The following is a 17,537-nucleotide window of genomic DNA, read 5'->3' as shown; positions in this document are numbered from 1 at the left end:
GCAGGTCAGATTAACATCTTCAGTCGACAACATTAGTAGTGATTTATTGGTAATCAGACAAGCATGTGGACAAAAGACGGAACGGAACAGGCCGCCGGGGCCCCGGCTTGACACGACCCAAAATCTCACTGCAGGATCTGCATCCGCGCTTCTCCAAGCTGATGAAACCATACCCATTAACGTGCTGCGAATGTGGCAAGACGCAATATCATACTAATTCGTTTCTCCTGCCAATGCCCTAAAAAAGTGTCGGGTTGAGCCGTCAGTCTCGGAGCACTTGTTTCCAATTTCGCCAACGATGAACACTTCATCGACCTGGCTTTGCTCTCGTAGGCGATGGAATACTCCGTCTCTATCGGAGTAAGAATTTCCACTTTGGGTAATCATTGAATACCTATTCATGACATGGAGACTCTTAAGGAAAGGTTCAATGGCCTCGGTTTAGTGGTTATAGAGGACTTGGCCAGCAATTACGATAACTCATCTCGCATAAAATCTATTCTGCGATTCGGTGAACTCTTGGAACAATGTAAGTTTCTTGGTATGGGGACTCTACTTAAATTAACCATAGTATCTCGGTAAGGCTTGAGAACGCGGCGCAAAAATATGATGCTTTTCCTCTATTGCATGTTCCCGGTAGAAAATGGCCCGATAGAGCCTTGAAGAAACCACCGCGATGGCTAGCCACTGATCTGAGAGATGGAAATCAGTCTTTACCAGAGGTATCTTGCCCAGCTAGTTAATTCCATGCGTGGTTTAGGAGTTAATTTTGGGAACAGCCTATGGATGGTGATGCCAAATTTTACTACTTCCAGTCCCTTGTGCGGCTTGGATACAAGGAAATCGAGATATCATATCCCTCATCATCCCAAACCGATTTTGACTTCACCAGACGTCTCTCTACCAGTCCTGGAGAGGTGCCGGATGATGTCTGGATTCAGGTCATGGCTCCATGCCGAGAAGAGCTGATTCGCAGGACGGTTGAATCGGTACGAGGCGCTAACAAAGTCATTGTCCATCTCCATTTATCCACTTCCGAATGCTTCCGACGGATCGTTTTCAACAAGACAGAGGAGGAAATGATAGATCTCGCGGTTCGCTGCACGCGGCTGCTCCGAGAGTTGACTAAAGATTCTCCTGATCCTGAGGTTCGACAGACTGAATGGACTTACGAGTTTACGCCCGAGAACTTTCAACACACATCTGTGGAATTTGCGGTTGAAATCTGCGAGGCAGTGAAAGCAGTTTGGGAACCAACAGAGCAGAATCAGATTATATTTAACTTGCCTTCCACGATAGAAGTGGCAATGCCAAACGTCTTCGCGGACCAGATAGAGACTTTCTGCGACAGCATCACAGAGCGAGAAAAGGTGTGTGTCTCTTTACACACCCACAATGATCGTGGCTGCGCCGTAGCTGCCGCAGAGATGGCCCAGTTGGCCGGGGCAGATCGAGTAGAGGGATGTCTTTTCGGGAACGGCGAACGCACCGGAAATGTGGACTTGGTAACCCTGGCCTTAAACCTGTATACACAAGGTGTCCATCCTGGGATCGACTTTAGCGATATAAATCAGGTGGTAACCATGGTTGAGGAATTGACCAAGGTACCGGTGCCCTTACGAGCTCCGTACGCCGGGAAATACGTATTTTGCACCTTCACAGGTACCCACCAAGATGCTATCCGGAAAGGATACAAACGCCGACGTCTTGAGAACAAGGAAGGAGAGCTCCAGAAATGGGAAATGCCGTATCTTCCAATGGACCCGGAGGACCTTGGCAGGAAGCACGAAGCGATCATCCGTGTCAACTCGCAGAGTGGAAAGAGTGGTATTGCCTGGCTTGTCAAGGAGGTTTTCGATATTGACATGCCTCTGGAGCTCGAGCTCTTATTCACCCGAGTTGTGCAAGACCATGCTAATAAGACTGGCCTTGAAGTCACTACCAAGATGATCAAGGACCATTTCGAAACGAACTACATGCTCGTGAACTCATCTGAACTCCAACTTCTGAGCTGTAATGTCGACCAGGGTGATACTGATTCCAATGTAACTCAACCCGTCACGAACAGACATGCCGCAAATGGACATAGCACACATGGAAAGTCCACGAATGGAGAGAATGTGAATGGGTATGCCACAAATGGCCATGCCAATGGTAATACTTCCATGAATGGAAACAGCACCAACGGGACTGCCAAGAAGCGGAAAATCACAAACGGGGGTTTCCATGAAAGCGCCACGAATAAAAAAGCAAATGAAAACACCAAAAATGGAAATTACTCTGTATCCCTGCAAGCCAGCGTCGCGATAAACGGTGCTCGGCATAATATTCGGGGCTCGGGTCCCGAGCTGATCACAAGTATAACGGATGCTGCATCCGACCTCGGCTTTAGTTTTGACTTGTTGGACCATAAGACCCAGATCCTTGACAGTAAACCAAATACTCCTAGACAGACTGTGAGCTTTGTCAAGTTGGGTTCGGGGAAAATGCCCGTTGCGTGGGGCGTTGGTATCCATGAGGACCCTGTGTGGGCTTCCATGCAGGCGGTGAGTCGCACTGTCATACATCCAATATCTACCTATTATAAGCAGAACTGACCTAAAAGACTTCAGGTTTTGAAGGCGGGTGAGAATCTGAGAGTAGCTGATAGCATTTGATAATTGGTGGAGAGCTAAGCATACTTGCGAAGAATTCTACTGTTATGAAATCCGAAATAGGAAATGATATAGGCAATGATATATTCCCTAGTTCTATAGAAGACAAGGCACCTTCAGCATGATTCATTCTCAGGGCTCGGCCTAGAGCCCTAGGGGTTACACCTAAATGATTCAGTTAGTCTACCTGCTCAACTCCATGCAGTTGGCCATCAATTTTTTACCCAGGATTATATTAGTCACATCTAAATAGGCTGGAATGAGCATGCTTTGCCAGTAGCAGTGAAATCTCGCGTATCTTTTACCTTTCTGATCAGGCTGCTGCAGGGTGCATGTAATGCCTAGGGGTTACAGCAGTACTTACTATGTAGTGTAACATTACATAGGCAGGTTGATGCAGCAAAGTAGTTCGACACCAGATTTAGAATAGTGGAGACAGAAGAATTGTGTCAAGTGGATTTGTAAGTCAAACTGAATATTAGCGTCTTTTTAGCCCCGTGAGTCATGCAGATCTATATAATTGTACAGGGCATATTGTGGTTTGTTGACTCCAGTGTGGCCTATCAAGTACGGTTGTGTGGAGAATGGTCATCCATTAGCCAATGCAATTAATATACGGAGTAGTTATTGCATGTGTTGCGCGTTTCAGCTTTCAAGAAAATAGTTAGAATTTTTTTTTTTTTTTTGTCGAAATACGCTTAACTTACGCTTGTTAATGTAGTTATCAGCACTTTCCTTTCCTTGGTCACGATGGAAGATCTGACGTCAATATCTACTACCTGTGAGTCTAGAAATAGAACTCTCTATGTGAAACTTAATAGGATGATATATGTCGTAGTATCTTATAACTCTGCAATTTTACTTCCCTTTCCCAGTGGATTCCCCTAATGCCATGTCAGAGGACAGTCAACCGTTAAGCCGTCCATTTGTGTGACGTTGAATCTACAAGTTGGAGTAGCTAGTAGCTGTCAGGGAATAGAGATAATATTGCCACTAGTCTTAAAGACTCAACTTCTTTCTCCTTGTACCTCGCACCACTGACTTTGAGACATATCTATCTCCTTCAGTCTCTAGATGAAGACTTTTAGAACTTTTCGGATCAGTGTTGTTAACTTCGGTCCCCTTTAGTCGGCTGCGAAAATATCTGCTCGTGAGCTTCTACAGAGCCTGTCTTGCTTAGGCTAATATACTATTCTGCTTAGGCGAGACCGAAACTCCTCTTGCTGAAACCAGTGTTTAGATTCTTCTTGCTACGTCTCGTTTAAATAATGCTGCTTCTGCCCTGCGCTTGCCCAATGTTCAAGATGTGTCGCCTACTTTTTCCGTCTATGAGAATTTGTCCACTGGCCATTTGGCTTTAGAAGACACCATTTCTGCTGTGAAAGTTGCGCTTGCCTTGCCCACCTCCGGCAGGCGGAGGGTCGGATGACCGGGGCTTGGCTGGTGGTTTTTCGGTTTCGCTCTCTGTGTCCTCTTCCTAGGAAAAGTGTTCTCCTTGTCCTGTTAATAATAGCAATGGAACTTCTCTTTTCCTCTTCCTGATCTATTGTCTCCACAGTAGCGTAGCATCTGTAGTGTCAGCAAAGTTGTACTCCAGTGATATGTAACCTCCAAGTCTTGGCTAAATGCCTCAGTTCGTCTAGAGTTACTTGGAGGTTAGCAGGGAGGAAAAAAACTTATTGTGGATACTGTCTCACAGTGGTTCCCCCCCCCCTCCCCCCCCCTCTTTTTTTTTATATGGAGGTAGCGCTTAAAGCTGAAAAGCTCCAACATGAGGAAAAAGCTGCTGAAAAAGATTATATCCCAAGAAGACGGTACCGCCCAAGTTGGCACTTACATCAATGATCACTTGGATTTTCCTTGTTTCTTTGCTTCTCTCAGAAACGTCTGGGTCAGATTTTGGAATTCCTGCTGAGCAGCGCTCGCAGAACTCTCGTCCACCTCTACAAAGCTGGGAATGCTCAGTATAGCCACATCGACGTAAGCCTTTTCGTCCAGAAAATAAACCCCCCACAAAATTTTGAGAATGCCGAGAAAAGAGGTTCAAAATTCCCGGGGTTGGAGTCGCTGACGGTCTGCCATAGGCGGGAATACTGCTTGTTGCGTTGGGCTTCATGGGCAAAAGATCATTTTCTTTTGTGTCTGGCACAGATTCTTCTCCTTCCGAGGGTGTCACGAAGTGTGTGCGATACAAGTCTTCACCGCTGGCCATACCATCGAATGGCTTGTAGATTTCCCCGTAATATTTAAAGGTGGCGTTAGTTCTATTTGCATACGTCAGCTCTGTCGTAGGCTCAGTGTATAAAATCCCCCAACACCAACACCGCCACCACCGCCACCACCGAAAAAGCCCACAACCTGTGAAACCCTGTCCGAACATAGTCGCAAACGCAATTGTTTAGTGGTGGTACACACTTGGCCAGCAGACGCTAGACTGACTTGAGCGAGGTTATGAAAAAGATAGTACCATTGAGCATCTTGATCTTGAAATAATGCATAACCGCCCAGGTTGAGAAGGAAGTCGATAGCATTGATGCCGTTGGTCGTATGCATGGCAGATGGGTTGGAATTTGCACCCGCAGAAAGCAAATCGCGTAGGGATATATCTTTTTGTTCGTGGATGGCCGTCTTTAGAAGCGTAGACAAGCACTAGAGGAAGCCCCAATTGAACACTCCACCAACAACCTTCAGGGACGTATCGAAGGTGAGTATCATGGGCCCGCTGAAATACCCGGTACAAGTGCCATCCAAATTATTACTCGTTTGCGTATCTACAGTTTGTTATTAGCCGGGAGGTTAGAGGTTCGACAAACTGCAACATGAGGAGCTCCGCCATGGCTGCAGGGTCGAAATTACTTACTGATCCGTCTTCAGGTTATTCGGCATCCTCGAGGGCTCCCCAGAGGTCATAGGTTGGTTGAATGTGGTCGGCATATTCCAACGGATAGTCCTTCAGATACACGGTGGCTGTCTGCCAATCTATATATGGCGGGACGGCCTGAACCAAAGCTTGAGCAGCGCTTTTATTCAATGGAACCAAGCTGATACAATCTCATGCCATTTGGGCAGGGACAAAAAGATATCCCGCACATTTATCTCCGGGAGCTGAGACCGAGAAGGCAACCTGTGCACAGGCCGAGCCATTCAACTTGGTCTCTCTCGGAGGGAGGGCCCTTGCACCGAACCAACCACAATGGTGGTGAGCAAGAGCAAGTCTTAAAAAAGGCTATTGTCTTTATTGAAATGGCCGGATTGCTGTTTGTCACTTACTGCCTAGACAGAACTGGCTGCTTTGTAGTACCTAGTCAGTAAGACTGGGAGGAAATCTCTTGCGTCATTCAGCGGGATCACTCGACGCTCCATTTTGTTGCCGCCTTCTTCGATCCAATCTGTTAGCACTAAGTGGGTTTAATTTAATGATACCTATTGCGTGTCGAGGTAAATGGCCCTCTACGAGTCAAATCGGAGGCTCTGCTAGGCAAGACCAGGGGATGCCATTTTAGACCTCGCCAAAACCGCGGGTCAGGTTTCGACCCTGAACTTCCGTATTGTATTTGCTTCTTGAGCTCTTGGTAGGTCGTGGCACTAGAACGAAGCATCAGGTCCACTGGGTTTACATCAGGCATTATTTCTTGGGCGTACATGGCGAATGCGTGGTGCCGTGTTCTAGAACAATCTTAATTAGGTTCTCGAAATATATGTTAGGCGGGTTTATATTTACATGTTGATTTTGGGTGGTTCAAATTGTGCATAAGAACACTAGCGATTAAGAATGGGACAGTCCTAGTCCGTATCTACTTCCTGGTAAGTTCTCTGCCAGGAGCCGAGAAATGGCCGAAAGGACGTAACACAGAGGTACCTCTGGGGGATTGGCTTCAACTGTAGTGTAATATGGAGCCATCTTCCGCTTTTTAATCTGCTTACAACTGTAAGTTGTTGGAAAATCTGCAGCTGAGGGCGGTTTGTCTATCACAATATTCAATTTGTCTTACTACTGTATCAGTCTTAAATTAATATATACTACACCTATATATTTTCTTCCCTTATCTTCCCTCTCGCAACTACAGAACATGAACAGATTCAAGGCATTAAATCCCGACGGGGAACATTTCGAGTCCTCTGCACGAGGGGCTTAGGAGATCATATGTCCAACACCTGCTCCAGCTAAAGTGCCGTTGGAGTCGGGGTTGGAACTGCTGCTAGAACAGTTGCTGGTTTGCCACCAATATTGCTAGTCTTGCCCATCTCAGCATCAGCCCCCGCAATGAATGCAAACAGCTATCCAAAGTTAAGGTTTGTGAAGATCTTAAGAGTGGGAATACAGCCCTTGTAAGGAGTCATGCGCATCTCAAGCTGAGTTAATTAATCTACAACTAATGTATATAACTCTTGCTTTCCAGTCATGGGTAGTATACCTATGTACATACAGCTGTCTACCTGGGCAGTTCCATAGACAAGCACATGCCAGACGCCGGTCTACTCGACCTTTGCCGTGGACATAAATTCATCCATTTTGGCATTCAAATCGCCCACACTTTTGCTCAGCTTATCAGCCTTCTTATCTGATTGGTCCAGCTCTTCCAATTTATTCTCCAATTGCGAACCTCGTCGTGATTTTGAAATAGAAACCATACTCATCTGGATCGAACAGACCCCATAACCCTCACAATAGCAAGTAGTTTCCGAGGGAAAAAACTTCTGCACCGTAAATAACCAATGCCAGACATATTCCCAGGCGCGCCCGACAAACTATCCTACAGCTCAGTGTGGAGCATAAGAAACGGATTCTAATCCCAGGAGAGTATCTAATACACAACGAGCACCCCAGCTTCGGTCCCATATGAACGCACTTGCTCTGAAACGGAAATCACGGGTACGAGGATTCTATCGACCACATTGTGAGTAACATGTGCCAGATCCTGATAAATTGAACAAGTGGCTAGGTGGTTACAGTGCTGTGTGTCATCTACGATTGAGATCCAGGATCTATAGGGATATTTCACATAAAAGGTAAATACACCGGGAAGGATCCCGGTGAGAAATAGAGGGATGGAAGGTAGCATCGAGATTAAATTAGTTGTCGGTCGTAGAGCGCATAAGACTCTACTATACATGAGACTATGGCTGCATACTATGAGGTAGGTCTGGTTAACTATCGGAAGAGCCGAAGGGAGAGAATGGCTCAAGTGCATCCGGAAGATTCTTCCCTTCCGATGTACTCTGCATATGCTGAAACACACCTAGACCGGGCCATCTGTTTATATGGAACGAGCTAACATGCATCCCATTAGAACATCAAGAAGCGGGCTCTGCAGGTTGTAGCACTGTGTGAAATTGCGCAATTCGTATCAAACCAAGCCAAGGAGCACTCTTCGAGACGATTCTAATGGAATATCCAGAAAACAAATCTGCAAAAATACATCCACGGGAATGTACCGTCATAGCTGGCAGGGATCTCAAACGTGGTTGGAGTAAATATTCACACGAATTAAATACACAGACATTATTATAATAGCGAATTATATACATTATCTATAGCGGTCGTCTAACCCAAGCTTAATAGCCTCATTCGTGCTGGTTGGGTTTCCATCAGGGCATCCCACCAGCCATGTTGTACAGCTTTGTCAAATGGATGGCTGTGAATCCAGCTGAACAAACTCGAAATGCAGGATATCACAGCGCAGATATTCTACACATTGTTAGTGCCGTGCTCTATTCATTTAGCAGAGACACATAAAACTTACCCCTTTGTTGCGTGTGCGGATACTATTCAATCGCTCATACAGGATTTCGGTCTTCTCAGAGTACCCCGACGTCAGCGCTGCAATGAAGCAGCACCAGAGAGGGTACGCGGCAGTGTACAGCATTCCGTCGATCGGTAATCGCATGACCAGATCATAGAGTTTCGCATGTAGACTAGCTACTTGTGAATGTAATGGTGTCGCCCTACTGCATGTTAGTGGGCTGGAATAAGGGACGAAGATGGATGTTGCATACCCCAGGACCCGACAGAGGAGGTAGATGCGCGCAGCTAATTGATAAGCCTGCGCCGTCTGTAATGCCACCTCGAGCGCTTCTCCCGGAGCTTGGTAGCACCATTGATTCATCATTGCTATCTCATCGTCGAGAGACTCTGCCGTCGATACTCGCTCTTCATCAGACACCTGTGCCGTACCAAGCATCGTAATGCGCGAGATCATGCTCAGCATGCGACGAGACATGCCTAAAATGCCACAAATTCGTTGCGACTCGCGACCCGAACACTGCAGCAGCCAATCTGAAGAGCCAAAGCGCTGCGCCTGGATTTGCGCAGACGTCTGCGCCGTCAACGCCAGCGTCAACTGATAGTTCATGAACAGGGCTGGCTCCGAGGAGGGATCAAACCCTCCCCTGGCTTGCTGAAAGCCGTCAATCATCCGGACGTGCCATGACCAGCACATCTCTGTCTCGTTTTCGTTGACAACCCCATGGTGCACCAGCAACATACCGGCCGCTAAGCAGCTATCCGTGGCGCCATGTCCCTCACTAAGATCGCGTTGCAGCGCCTGCGCTGCCAGGACCATGTAGTTATGGTTCATGTACCCGTATTTCATCGCGTCGGACAGGGCGTATTCCCGCATGTATGACGCACTGACACTAAACAGTGCATTCCGCGTGCTCTCGGAATGCAGTGCAAGTGGGAGAATAGTCAAGTAGGCGTTTTCTTCGGCGAATAGTGTCTGACTCGGGGCAAACATGTTGATATCTAGAGGTCCAAAAGGGATGATCAGTCTGTGTGCATCTTCCCGAGAACGGTCGTCTTCACATACAAAAGTCCAAGAGATCTCGCTCCATCTCATTGCTCCAAAGTCCGCGGTAGTTTATTGTGGCCGGCCTCAATTTGATCAATCCATTGTAGGAGAGAACAGGGTCCCACGACAGTGGTTCAGAATTAGTACTGGCCGAATCAGAGATCACTGAACCGCAGTCCGCAGAGTATGGTCGTTCAATCTCAGACGCTGCGGACGACGCATCGGAGTGCGCAGAATCCGTGGAGAACCCTACCAAGAAAAATCCATTAGCCTTGTGTTCCTGCCATCGATTCGAACTGTTGACTGTGAAGAAGTGAACTGACCAACAAGACTGGCTCGCAAATCCATACACGCTTTCTCCTTATGTAGCCGGACCCGTTCCAATCGTTGGAGTACAAGTTGAGCCGAGCATGGGTCATAGATAAGCGCATGGTACCGTGGCTGCGCATGCAATTCGGATCGCAGACATTCCAACTGTTCACTGTTCATATCTACCACCCGCCATAGGAGCTGTCCCAGGATCTCTAGTAGTGCAACTCCTGGCCCATCCTCCACCATCCACTGCCGGATCACCGCAATACCCCGGCGTCCATTTTTCTGCTTGCCTTGGGACGGCGGTTCTACCACCGCGGAAAGCAGTCGGTCCACGTAAGTAAAGTCTAAAGTATTGGAGCCAGTTGCTGGTCGTGCTAGGTATCCCAGGGCATCAATGGCGGCACCCAGTGCTCGTTGGACCTTGTCGGGTCGGGCAGAATCCACTTTGCCGCTCATTCTGCGTGTTAATGCGAGTGCAACTTTCGAGCGAAGACGGCAGGAAGGGGAAAAAACACCAGTGAAGATTTGACGTGCGACCGGCTTATATTCATATCAGACTACCGGCTTGGTGCGACCGGTCGGAGGACGAACAGACTCGACTGGGTAAATATGCGAGGCTGCGTTAGGGGACCCAGCTTGCGGGAATTAGATTAGATGGTCTGGGGGCACCAGAAGCCAGAGAAAACCGTCTTATCCTATTGAGTCTGGCGAAGCCGTCATCCAGCTCCCTGGGAGATTGACAAATCCACGTGCGGGCTGCAGGGCCCCATAGCACGACAGGAAGGACTGTCGCACACGGATCGGAGAGCGGACGTGGGCTAAAGTGTCATCCATGCAACTCTTCACAACCCCTGCAGTTGCTATTCATGGATTGTTCAATCCGCCCAGCGTCGATCCACGAACCTCAGTGGTGGAATTGGTCCAAGCCTCAGGCCCGCTGCCACGAGGGATTCGCTTCTATGCAGCCTCCGTAACATAGGCAAGGGACAGTCAGAACAGGCGCAGCAAACGGGTAGTTCATTCTGAAACACGGTTTGGCCCCCGGACATCCCAATCCCAGCACAGGTGAAACCAACCTCTGTCACTGAGCAATGGTTTACTGCATTCAGTCCTGATAGGAACCTCGTAACGTCGGTCCTCGAGTGCGGAAAATCCCCGACCACCGTGTTTGCCTATGTGTCAGTCTCCACGCGGTTCGTGGCTCCGTTTTGGCCCCCGCACTGCGGACTTTCATCTCAGATCGTCATCCTCCATGCTTCGATTTTGAAACGCAGTGGAGTCCATATCCGCCCGGGAATAGCGTAGTGGTCAAGTGACTTTGTCTAGAAAGGAAAACCCTAGACTGGCATGTCTATCCCTACATCCTAGTATGGCCCCCAACAGCGCTAGGCCCCTTAGGCCCGTTAGGCCCGTTAGGCCCATCATAGCGCTACATTTGATTTGACAGGACGTTCTCGCGTATGAAAATTGCAGAAGCAGATGACCATCCCAGGCTGTTGTCGCACAATCACAGCCGCCGATTGGAAGCCAGTTCTGGTGTGTTGGCCTATCGAGAACTTTGTCCTCCTTTTGGATTGTTGATGTGATACTATGTAATGGTTCTTACTGTTCCTACTGCCCCGTCAACTAACCTTCTTAGTTGTTGGCTCTGGTTTCGCCAACACAGAGAACAAATGACGAACCCTTATAGGCGTGATCCTGATCAGCCGTACGAGGCAGGACACAAAAAAAATAAAAATAAAATAAAATAAAATAAAAAATTATCTGAATATAGTACATACAAGACTATCCTTAGTTCACCCGGCTAACATCCATGTTTGTGGAATAGCGCAGAAATATCTACAAAGTACGACTCTCGTCTGAGGGCCTTATTCCGCTCTCAGCGGCCTGCCGCAACAAACACCGGGCGGCCTTTGAAGCTCTCGATATTTTGCAATCTAAGACATCGAGGTCTCCAGTTCATATCCCTCACTTGAGTCAATTGAGCTGGCCATAATGGTGCCATACCTTCGACCACGGTAACATGCACCGACCGAAGTCCGAGGTGAAACATAACCATGTTAAGACGGCGAGGGCCGCCACATAAATCTTCCGTGCACATCGGAGGAGCACTGGGCTGTGATAGCTAAATCTCCAGACTTGCGAGCAGATCTAACCCCCCCCCCTCTCTCCCCCCTTTCGGCGCTCTCAGCATCGAAAAAGTACCAGGAACCTCTCTAATTCAGGCTGTGTTGTACTTAATTTCTGTCCGGGGCTGTGTACCGGTCCGGTCGCGCATACAAAATTACTGTAAGTGCAGGATTTAGTATGCACAGTGTGTTTCGACCGGCAAGGACACGAACCCGACCATGTGGCCACCAGTCTAGCTCAGCTTTGGCAACGCACTACTTTCTCCCCGGCGCGCATCCGGTGGGGGGAAAAGGTCGGGCGTCGCTGGCAGATTGAATTCCGTCGCGCTAATTCGTTCATAACGAATAAATCTCCGACTACCGATCAACCCTGCTGAGAAGCCAATTTTCCGTTCTCGTATCAGTGCTTTCTGAAAAGTACGGATACACGGCAATTGTCATATTGCTGAGCGCTAGCTATTGTCAATCACACCCAGAGACTGGAGTAAGCGGAGCCCATCCTGACGCGATTTCCCTTGGTCCAAGCTGCTAGTAGAATGCTATGTCTCCTGCTTAGAAGGTCAAAAAACGGCCGTCCATCGGAGCAACATCTCCAGGCAAAAAGGATTAGATCTGCTGGTAACAGCCGTCGGGAAAAATAGTGACATTTTCGGGGCATATGGAAAGTCCGACCACCGTAGGCTATGGCACTGTCGTCGCAATCTAGACAATTCACTACACTTCCTACACGAACAGACCCATACTTTTGTCAAAATGCATAATGAGGCTACGTTGTGAGCTGAGGAATTCCCTCGATTCCCCCGTGCAATCTCCTTTGTATCCGAAAACTGTAAACCGAGGGTCCGTTAGAGTATATCACGCAAATAAACTATATCGTTCTCCGCGGAATATACCGGCCAGGTAATCTTTTGTTTGGTTGGTATATTCTCGAGCTTTGGTGGATGCAGCACGCAGATAAAGACAGAAAATATTCTCGGCATCAATATATTGTATTCACAGCATATCCCTATCTTTAGATGGATAGTTCTGCAGATTCTCGTATGTCAGCCAATGGCAACTAGTGGTTTAACGGTTCCAGAGCACCAGGATTGCTAAGGGCCCTCCGCAATTTGTTCTTGTCGTCCCTCACCCATTAAAGATCCGCTCGAGCTAGGCCTAGACTCTGCTTGCTCCATCTAGTTCTATGTAAGGTGACGGCACTTGATATGGAACGTGTCCCGATATACACCTCTGTTTACCATGCCAAGTAGACCTGAGTGAAGTCACACCGTCAATGATATCACCTAGTTAATGTTCATATCTCAGCCTACCTTTGCTTGTCAGCAATGCAAATTCGGTGTCCTAATCTACTTAAATTTGGTGGACAGTGCAATTCTAAATAGTTAGCACCCTCCGACCACGCCTATTAAAACATGGCATTGTATAGAATCCACAGCGAAAGCAAAAGTCCAGTCGGTAACGTTGCTCCATGAACATACTACCGCAGCTAATAAGGTATGCTATCATCTTCTGCATTGGTTCTATAAAGGAGCTATTCCTGTGCATAAGAAGCAAATTTATTCTCCTCACAAAGACATCAGTATGCTATTTTCCCATCAACTGACTTCGTTGCTGCGCGACATATCTTCAGACAGTTTGTATTGAACATAAATCATTTGCAAGTACAATGCGGTAACGAATAAACTGTTCGCATTCTACCAATTCGTTGATAACCGACAGACAATACTAACAAGCAGTAGTAAGGCTCACCATATTGTTCACTAGGGCTGTAGCCAACAGGGATAACCCAGTTGGTTATGAAGAAAACGTGTACACCCTAAGCGAAATTAGAGCTCGGTCAGGAGGGCTGCACTGGGATTGACAGAGATTGCGTCCTAGCGACACGCATGGAGGATTCGTCGGCATGAGATACATTGCATGGGTGCCAGGCTTCTCGCCAGTCTCCTGGCTCAGCAGCTTTTGCAAATTCTCATATGCTGGAACCTGAAGAAGTAGCGAGGCTCATGCAGCTAAGCCTAAACCGTCAAATTCGAGGGTCCTACTCCACATCACCTCACTAGTTATGGGTCAGGTCTATCAAGAATATCGTACAAGTGTTCTGAAGATGTTTGAGACCAAACGGCACGAATACTGCTGGCATGCATGGTTATCATCCACATATCGAGCGTAAGGATACCAGATCACAAGCCAAATCGAAGCGAATGGTCAGTTCATTATCAAGGGCTGAACACATAGGACCTATAGAATAGGCTACATATAGAAAGGAATCGTTGAAGAAGGAAAGAAAGAGGGATAAGTACGGGCAAACAAATACGAGGAAATTCACGTGATGCGGGTCTTCGAGGGCCAATCGGGCCAACACGTAAAACGGGGAGAACGGGGACAGCAGAGACCGTAGGCCCAAGTCAAACGGGCCCTGCCCTGGCCCTGTAAACTCACGTCCAATTTGTTGTTAGGCTCATTAACACTTGTTTGGCGTAAATATACTTGGGGTCTCATTTATTGTGTGGCTGGCATTCTGTCCCATCCGTCCTTCACGAAGACAGCATGAAGAAACTAATGTCTTTATTTAAACCCACGTATAAGTTCTGTCTGGATTGACTTGGCGCGGACCGCTGACCTTGGGGCCATTAAGTGCGGCACATTGACGTGGACAACAATAAGTGGACTGTGCTGCGGTATTGTTAGAGATAGTCATATCCAAGGAACTCGAAACACCTCTGTAACATACTATAATGTTGCCTAAATTGCAAGTGTCCAATCAAAATGTAATCCTAGCCTTGCAAATTCTTACGAGCCATCGATTATCCCCTAGCTGGGGCCAGGTTGGCAAATCCTAGGCAGTTAGCCCCCATGATACAGGGTTGACAAGCTCAGCCATGATACCGGGCAGCACCCAGCTTCCTCGGATGGACTAACGAAAGAGGCTGCAAAATAGCAGTCTTTGTACTTTAAAAGACGAAAGATCCTGGAATGAGAAGAAGGATCACCCACCGGGAGAAAAAAAATCGCCGTTCTCACTACCTCAATCATTCTCAGCATGGCTGTCTTGTTTACTCCGGAGCCTATAGAGGGCATTGGTAGGGGTCTTACCTTTTTGTGTTCTATTGACCGATCTCTAAGGGCTCTGAACAGATTGGAACAAGTTAGAGTCATCTTTGATGAACGGTGGGAGATGATAACTCTCTTCCCGGCCCTGCTCACATTTTGACCAACAAGCTATTAGCCAGTGCCCATATCGAAACGCACTATAACACCGAGTCTTGCCAGTGGTCAGTACCGGCGTTGTTGGTGGATGCCGACGCTCAGATTCAAGATCCTGGTCCAGCATTAAACTATGGTATGAATGTGGCACACAATAGATCGACAACTGCCCATCTCACTAACCTCGTTGTAACAGATCAACAAGACTTTGATGGCGTCAAAGGTATAGTGTTGGCGTTCGTGACGTCTCTTTCAGTGTTCACGGTTACTGAAAATGGCCAGTGTACCGAAATCCAAACGGCGAGATCCATATCTTCCGGCCAGACTTTCATGCCACATGCTTCCAGCAGTCATGCATCGCTCATTCGATTGACCCAATGTCGCAAGAACATTTTATTCGTTGTGTTGAGCTAGCCGTCTCGCGCAACGCGGAATATGTCCCTCCCCATGAGAGCGAGGCCCTCCTCTATATCCAGCCTATCAGAAGGGCAAACGAGTCGCATAATATGTTGGGCAACAGGCCGTCTCACAGTTTCATTTTTTGCGCACACCTTATTCCTGAGAGCATTTCGAATGACAGTCAGCCGCTCACTGCCTTGGTTGTCGATGAACTGGACAAAGCTACACCTAGGGAACGCTCTTATCACCAGGCTGCTGTGACGGGATACGATCTTGCTCTTTATTTTGATAGTGAGACACATACAGTGATTAAAGGGTTCTCATCGGCGGCATTTATCGGTATCATGGGAGGAGGCGAAAACAAACCCGTCCGCGTCATAGGATCAGACAGCTGCAGAGACAGACAAAACGTCACCAGGGAGAGTTGTATGGCCATTGCTCAGTCATTAGGCTGGATCACAGAGAAACAACGAGTGAGCAATCCACGCGTGCGAATATTGGATTATGAAAGCTTACCCGATGACTAGATCCACAGCGCAATGCTGTCAGAATTCAGTGAAGTTGTCGCCGCTGGAGCGAGGGAGGGCCTGATTCCTGTCAAGTCAGTTACTCGTCTTCATGACAGTAGTCGGGTCCAAGTTACCTACGGTGCAACCGATGACGGCACGGCTTCACCGGCTGCCATGGAGCTGTGTCAACGTCTGAAGGATATCCAGAAGGGGAAAGTGCCAAACGAGTTTGGATGGTGTCATAAGCTGCGAATATTATAGGAGTCGTGGTTTCTTTTCCGTTCATGTCATAGTTCTATTAATATCTTCTGTTAGACCTCTTTGTTCAATGAAATTCTTAGAGACGAAAACCCAAAAGTGAGAACAGGATGAAGAGCATAGAATCAACATCGGGAACAATCAAGGTAATAAGTCAGTCGATCGCGAAGGGCATGTGACTTCCTTCGACCATACTGTGCCAGGGCCTATAGGTAAACACCGATATAGGTTACTTTAAGTAGCATATATTATCTTTATAAAGACCGCACGTTGACGTTCAGATATAGATCCGTTCCAGTACCCTTATACTATGTGGTGGATGCCTCCGCCTTGTAGCCCCTATTCAGACCCCTGTTGGTATACTTTCTACCACTCCCAATGACGATTCAGGAATACTCAGGCCAATGTTGCTAATTACTGGTACTAGGTACGTGAGACGTAGGATAAGACGTAAGAAAAACAAATGAAGTGCTTACAATTTTAACAACTTGTGCACGATGAAGTGGAAGATATCATTAGGAATCTATAATTTTATACAAGAACAGGACATCCGAAGGAACAGGATCTAAGAGTATTTTAAATAGTCGAAGATTTTCGAAACGCTCAATTTACTGCAGCGCTGCAACTACGGAACCTTAATACTGACCAGAACCAAGGGAGATCCCAAGCATTGTCAATATTTAATAAAGTTTTTGACATTACAACTGTCATAGAAAGTTAGGAGAAAACTCCAAGACAAGTGGATAAATTGTCACTTAGCAGATATAAAAAATCTGTTCCTGTACTACTTGTATAGGGAAAAGTTTTACACGTAAACCTGTAGCAAACACTCAACAGTGAATATTCAAATACTCAGGACTTTAGGTTTTGCTTTACGTGGATAAATATGTCTCCACGACATGTGGAGAATCCTAATATAGATAAATTATCCATAATAGAAACAATAAACACTAGTAGGGATTGTGAAAGTGAATCTCTCTAGTTGTAATCCTGGTTGCAATAGGTGTCCCTAGATGCGTTACCATTAACCACCACATAAGGAGCTCTGAACAACCTCAAACTGTATACCAGCAAGAACAGAATCAGCCCTTCAAGAAATAAGAAGAGTAACGAGGCCACTGCTGAAGAAAAAACAAGTTCGATAGGACGCGCCCAAGACTTTCGCCCCACACAAGGCTTTGATGGCGTCCGAGAGGGATTTTGGACCCACTGCCACGCCGTGTGTCATGAATCCTTTGAGTGTTGGATTATTGATAGGCTAACCAACGTTTCAGAATG

The 17,537-nt window shown here is 47.2% G+C and overlaps 4 protein-coding genes across 4 annotated transcripts; 3 read left to right on the top strand and 1 right to left on the bottom strand.

The window, feature by feature from the left end:
- Positions 1–782: 782 nt before the first annotated feature.
- ATNIH1004_003920 (uncharacterized protein) lies at positions 783–2,657 on the top strand (the record flags this gene model as incomplete). Its single annotated transcript, XM_033568592.1, has 2 exons — positions 783–2,546; positions 2,613–2,657. 2 exons carry the CDS (start codon positions 783–785, stop codon positions 2,655–2,657), a joined length of 1,809 nt encoding a protein of 602 aa, XP_033427398.1.
- Positions 2,658–4,425: 1,768 nt separating this feature from the next.
- Positions 4,426–4,885, top strand: ATNIH1004_003919 (uncharacterized protein; the record flags this gene model as incomplete). Its single annotated transcript, XM_033568591.1, has 3 exons — positions 4,426–4,479; positions 4,536–4,634; positions 4,739–4,885. 3 exons carry the CDS (start codon positions 4,426–4,428, stop codon positions 4,883–4,885), a joined length of 300 nt encoding a protein of 99 aa, XP_033427397.1.
- A 2,245-nt stretch (positions 4,886–7,130) lies between these two features.
- Positions 7,131–10,216, bottom strand: ATNIH1004_003918 (uncharacterized protein; the record flags this gene model as incomplete). The annotated part of the gene is made up of 5 exons (XM_033568590.1): positions 7,131–7,292; positions 8,399–8,600; positions 8,652–9,399; positions 9,464–9,694; positions 9,769–10,216. The coding sequence occupies 5 exons, from the start codon at positions 10,214–10,216 to the stop codon at positions 7,131–7,133; spliced, it is 1,791 nt and encodes a 596-aa protein (XP_033427396.1).
- A 4,713-nt stretch (positions 10,217–14,929) lies between these two features.
- ATNIH1004_003917 (uncharacterized protein) lies at positions 14,930–16,262 on the top strand (the record flags this gene model as incomplete). The annotated part of the gene is made up of 6 exons (XM_033568589.1): positions 14,930–14,969; positions 15,025–15,057; positions 15,116–15,229; positions 15,290–15,316; positions 15,376–15,965; positions 16,020–16,262. The coding sequence occupies 6 exons, from the start codon at positions 14,930–14,932 to the stop codon at positions 16,260–16,262; spliced, it is 1,047 nt and encodes a 348-aa protein (XP_033427395.1).
- Between the last annotated feature and the right edge of the window lie 1,275 nt (positions 16,263–17,537).

Source organism: Aspergillus tanneri (genome assembly GCF_003426965.1).
Source record: "Aspergillus tanneri strain NIH1004 chromosome Unknown AapTan_3_pilon_pilon_pilon, whole genome shotgun sequence".
NCBI classification, from domain to species: domain Eukaryota; kingdom Fungi; phylum Ascomycota; class Eurotiomycetes; order Eurotiales; family Aspergillaceae; genus Aspergillus; species Aspergillus tanneri.
The sequence above is the reverse complement of the archived record's forward strand: the minus strand, read 5'-3'. Positions and strand labels throughout refer to the sequence as shown.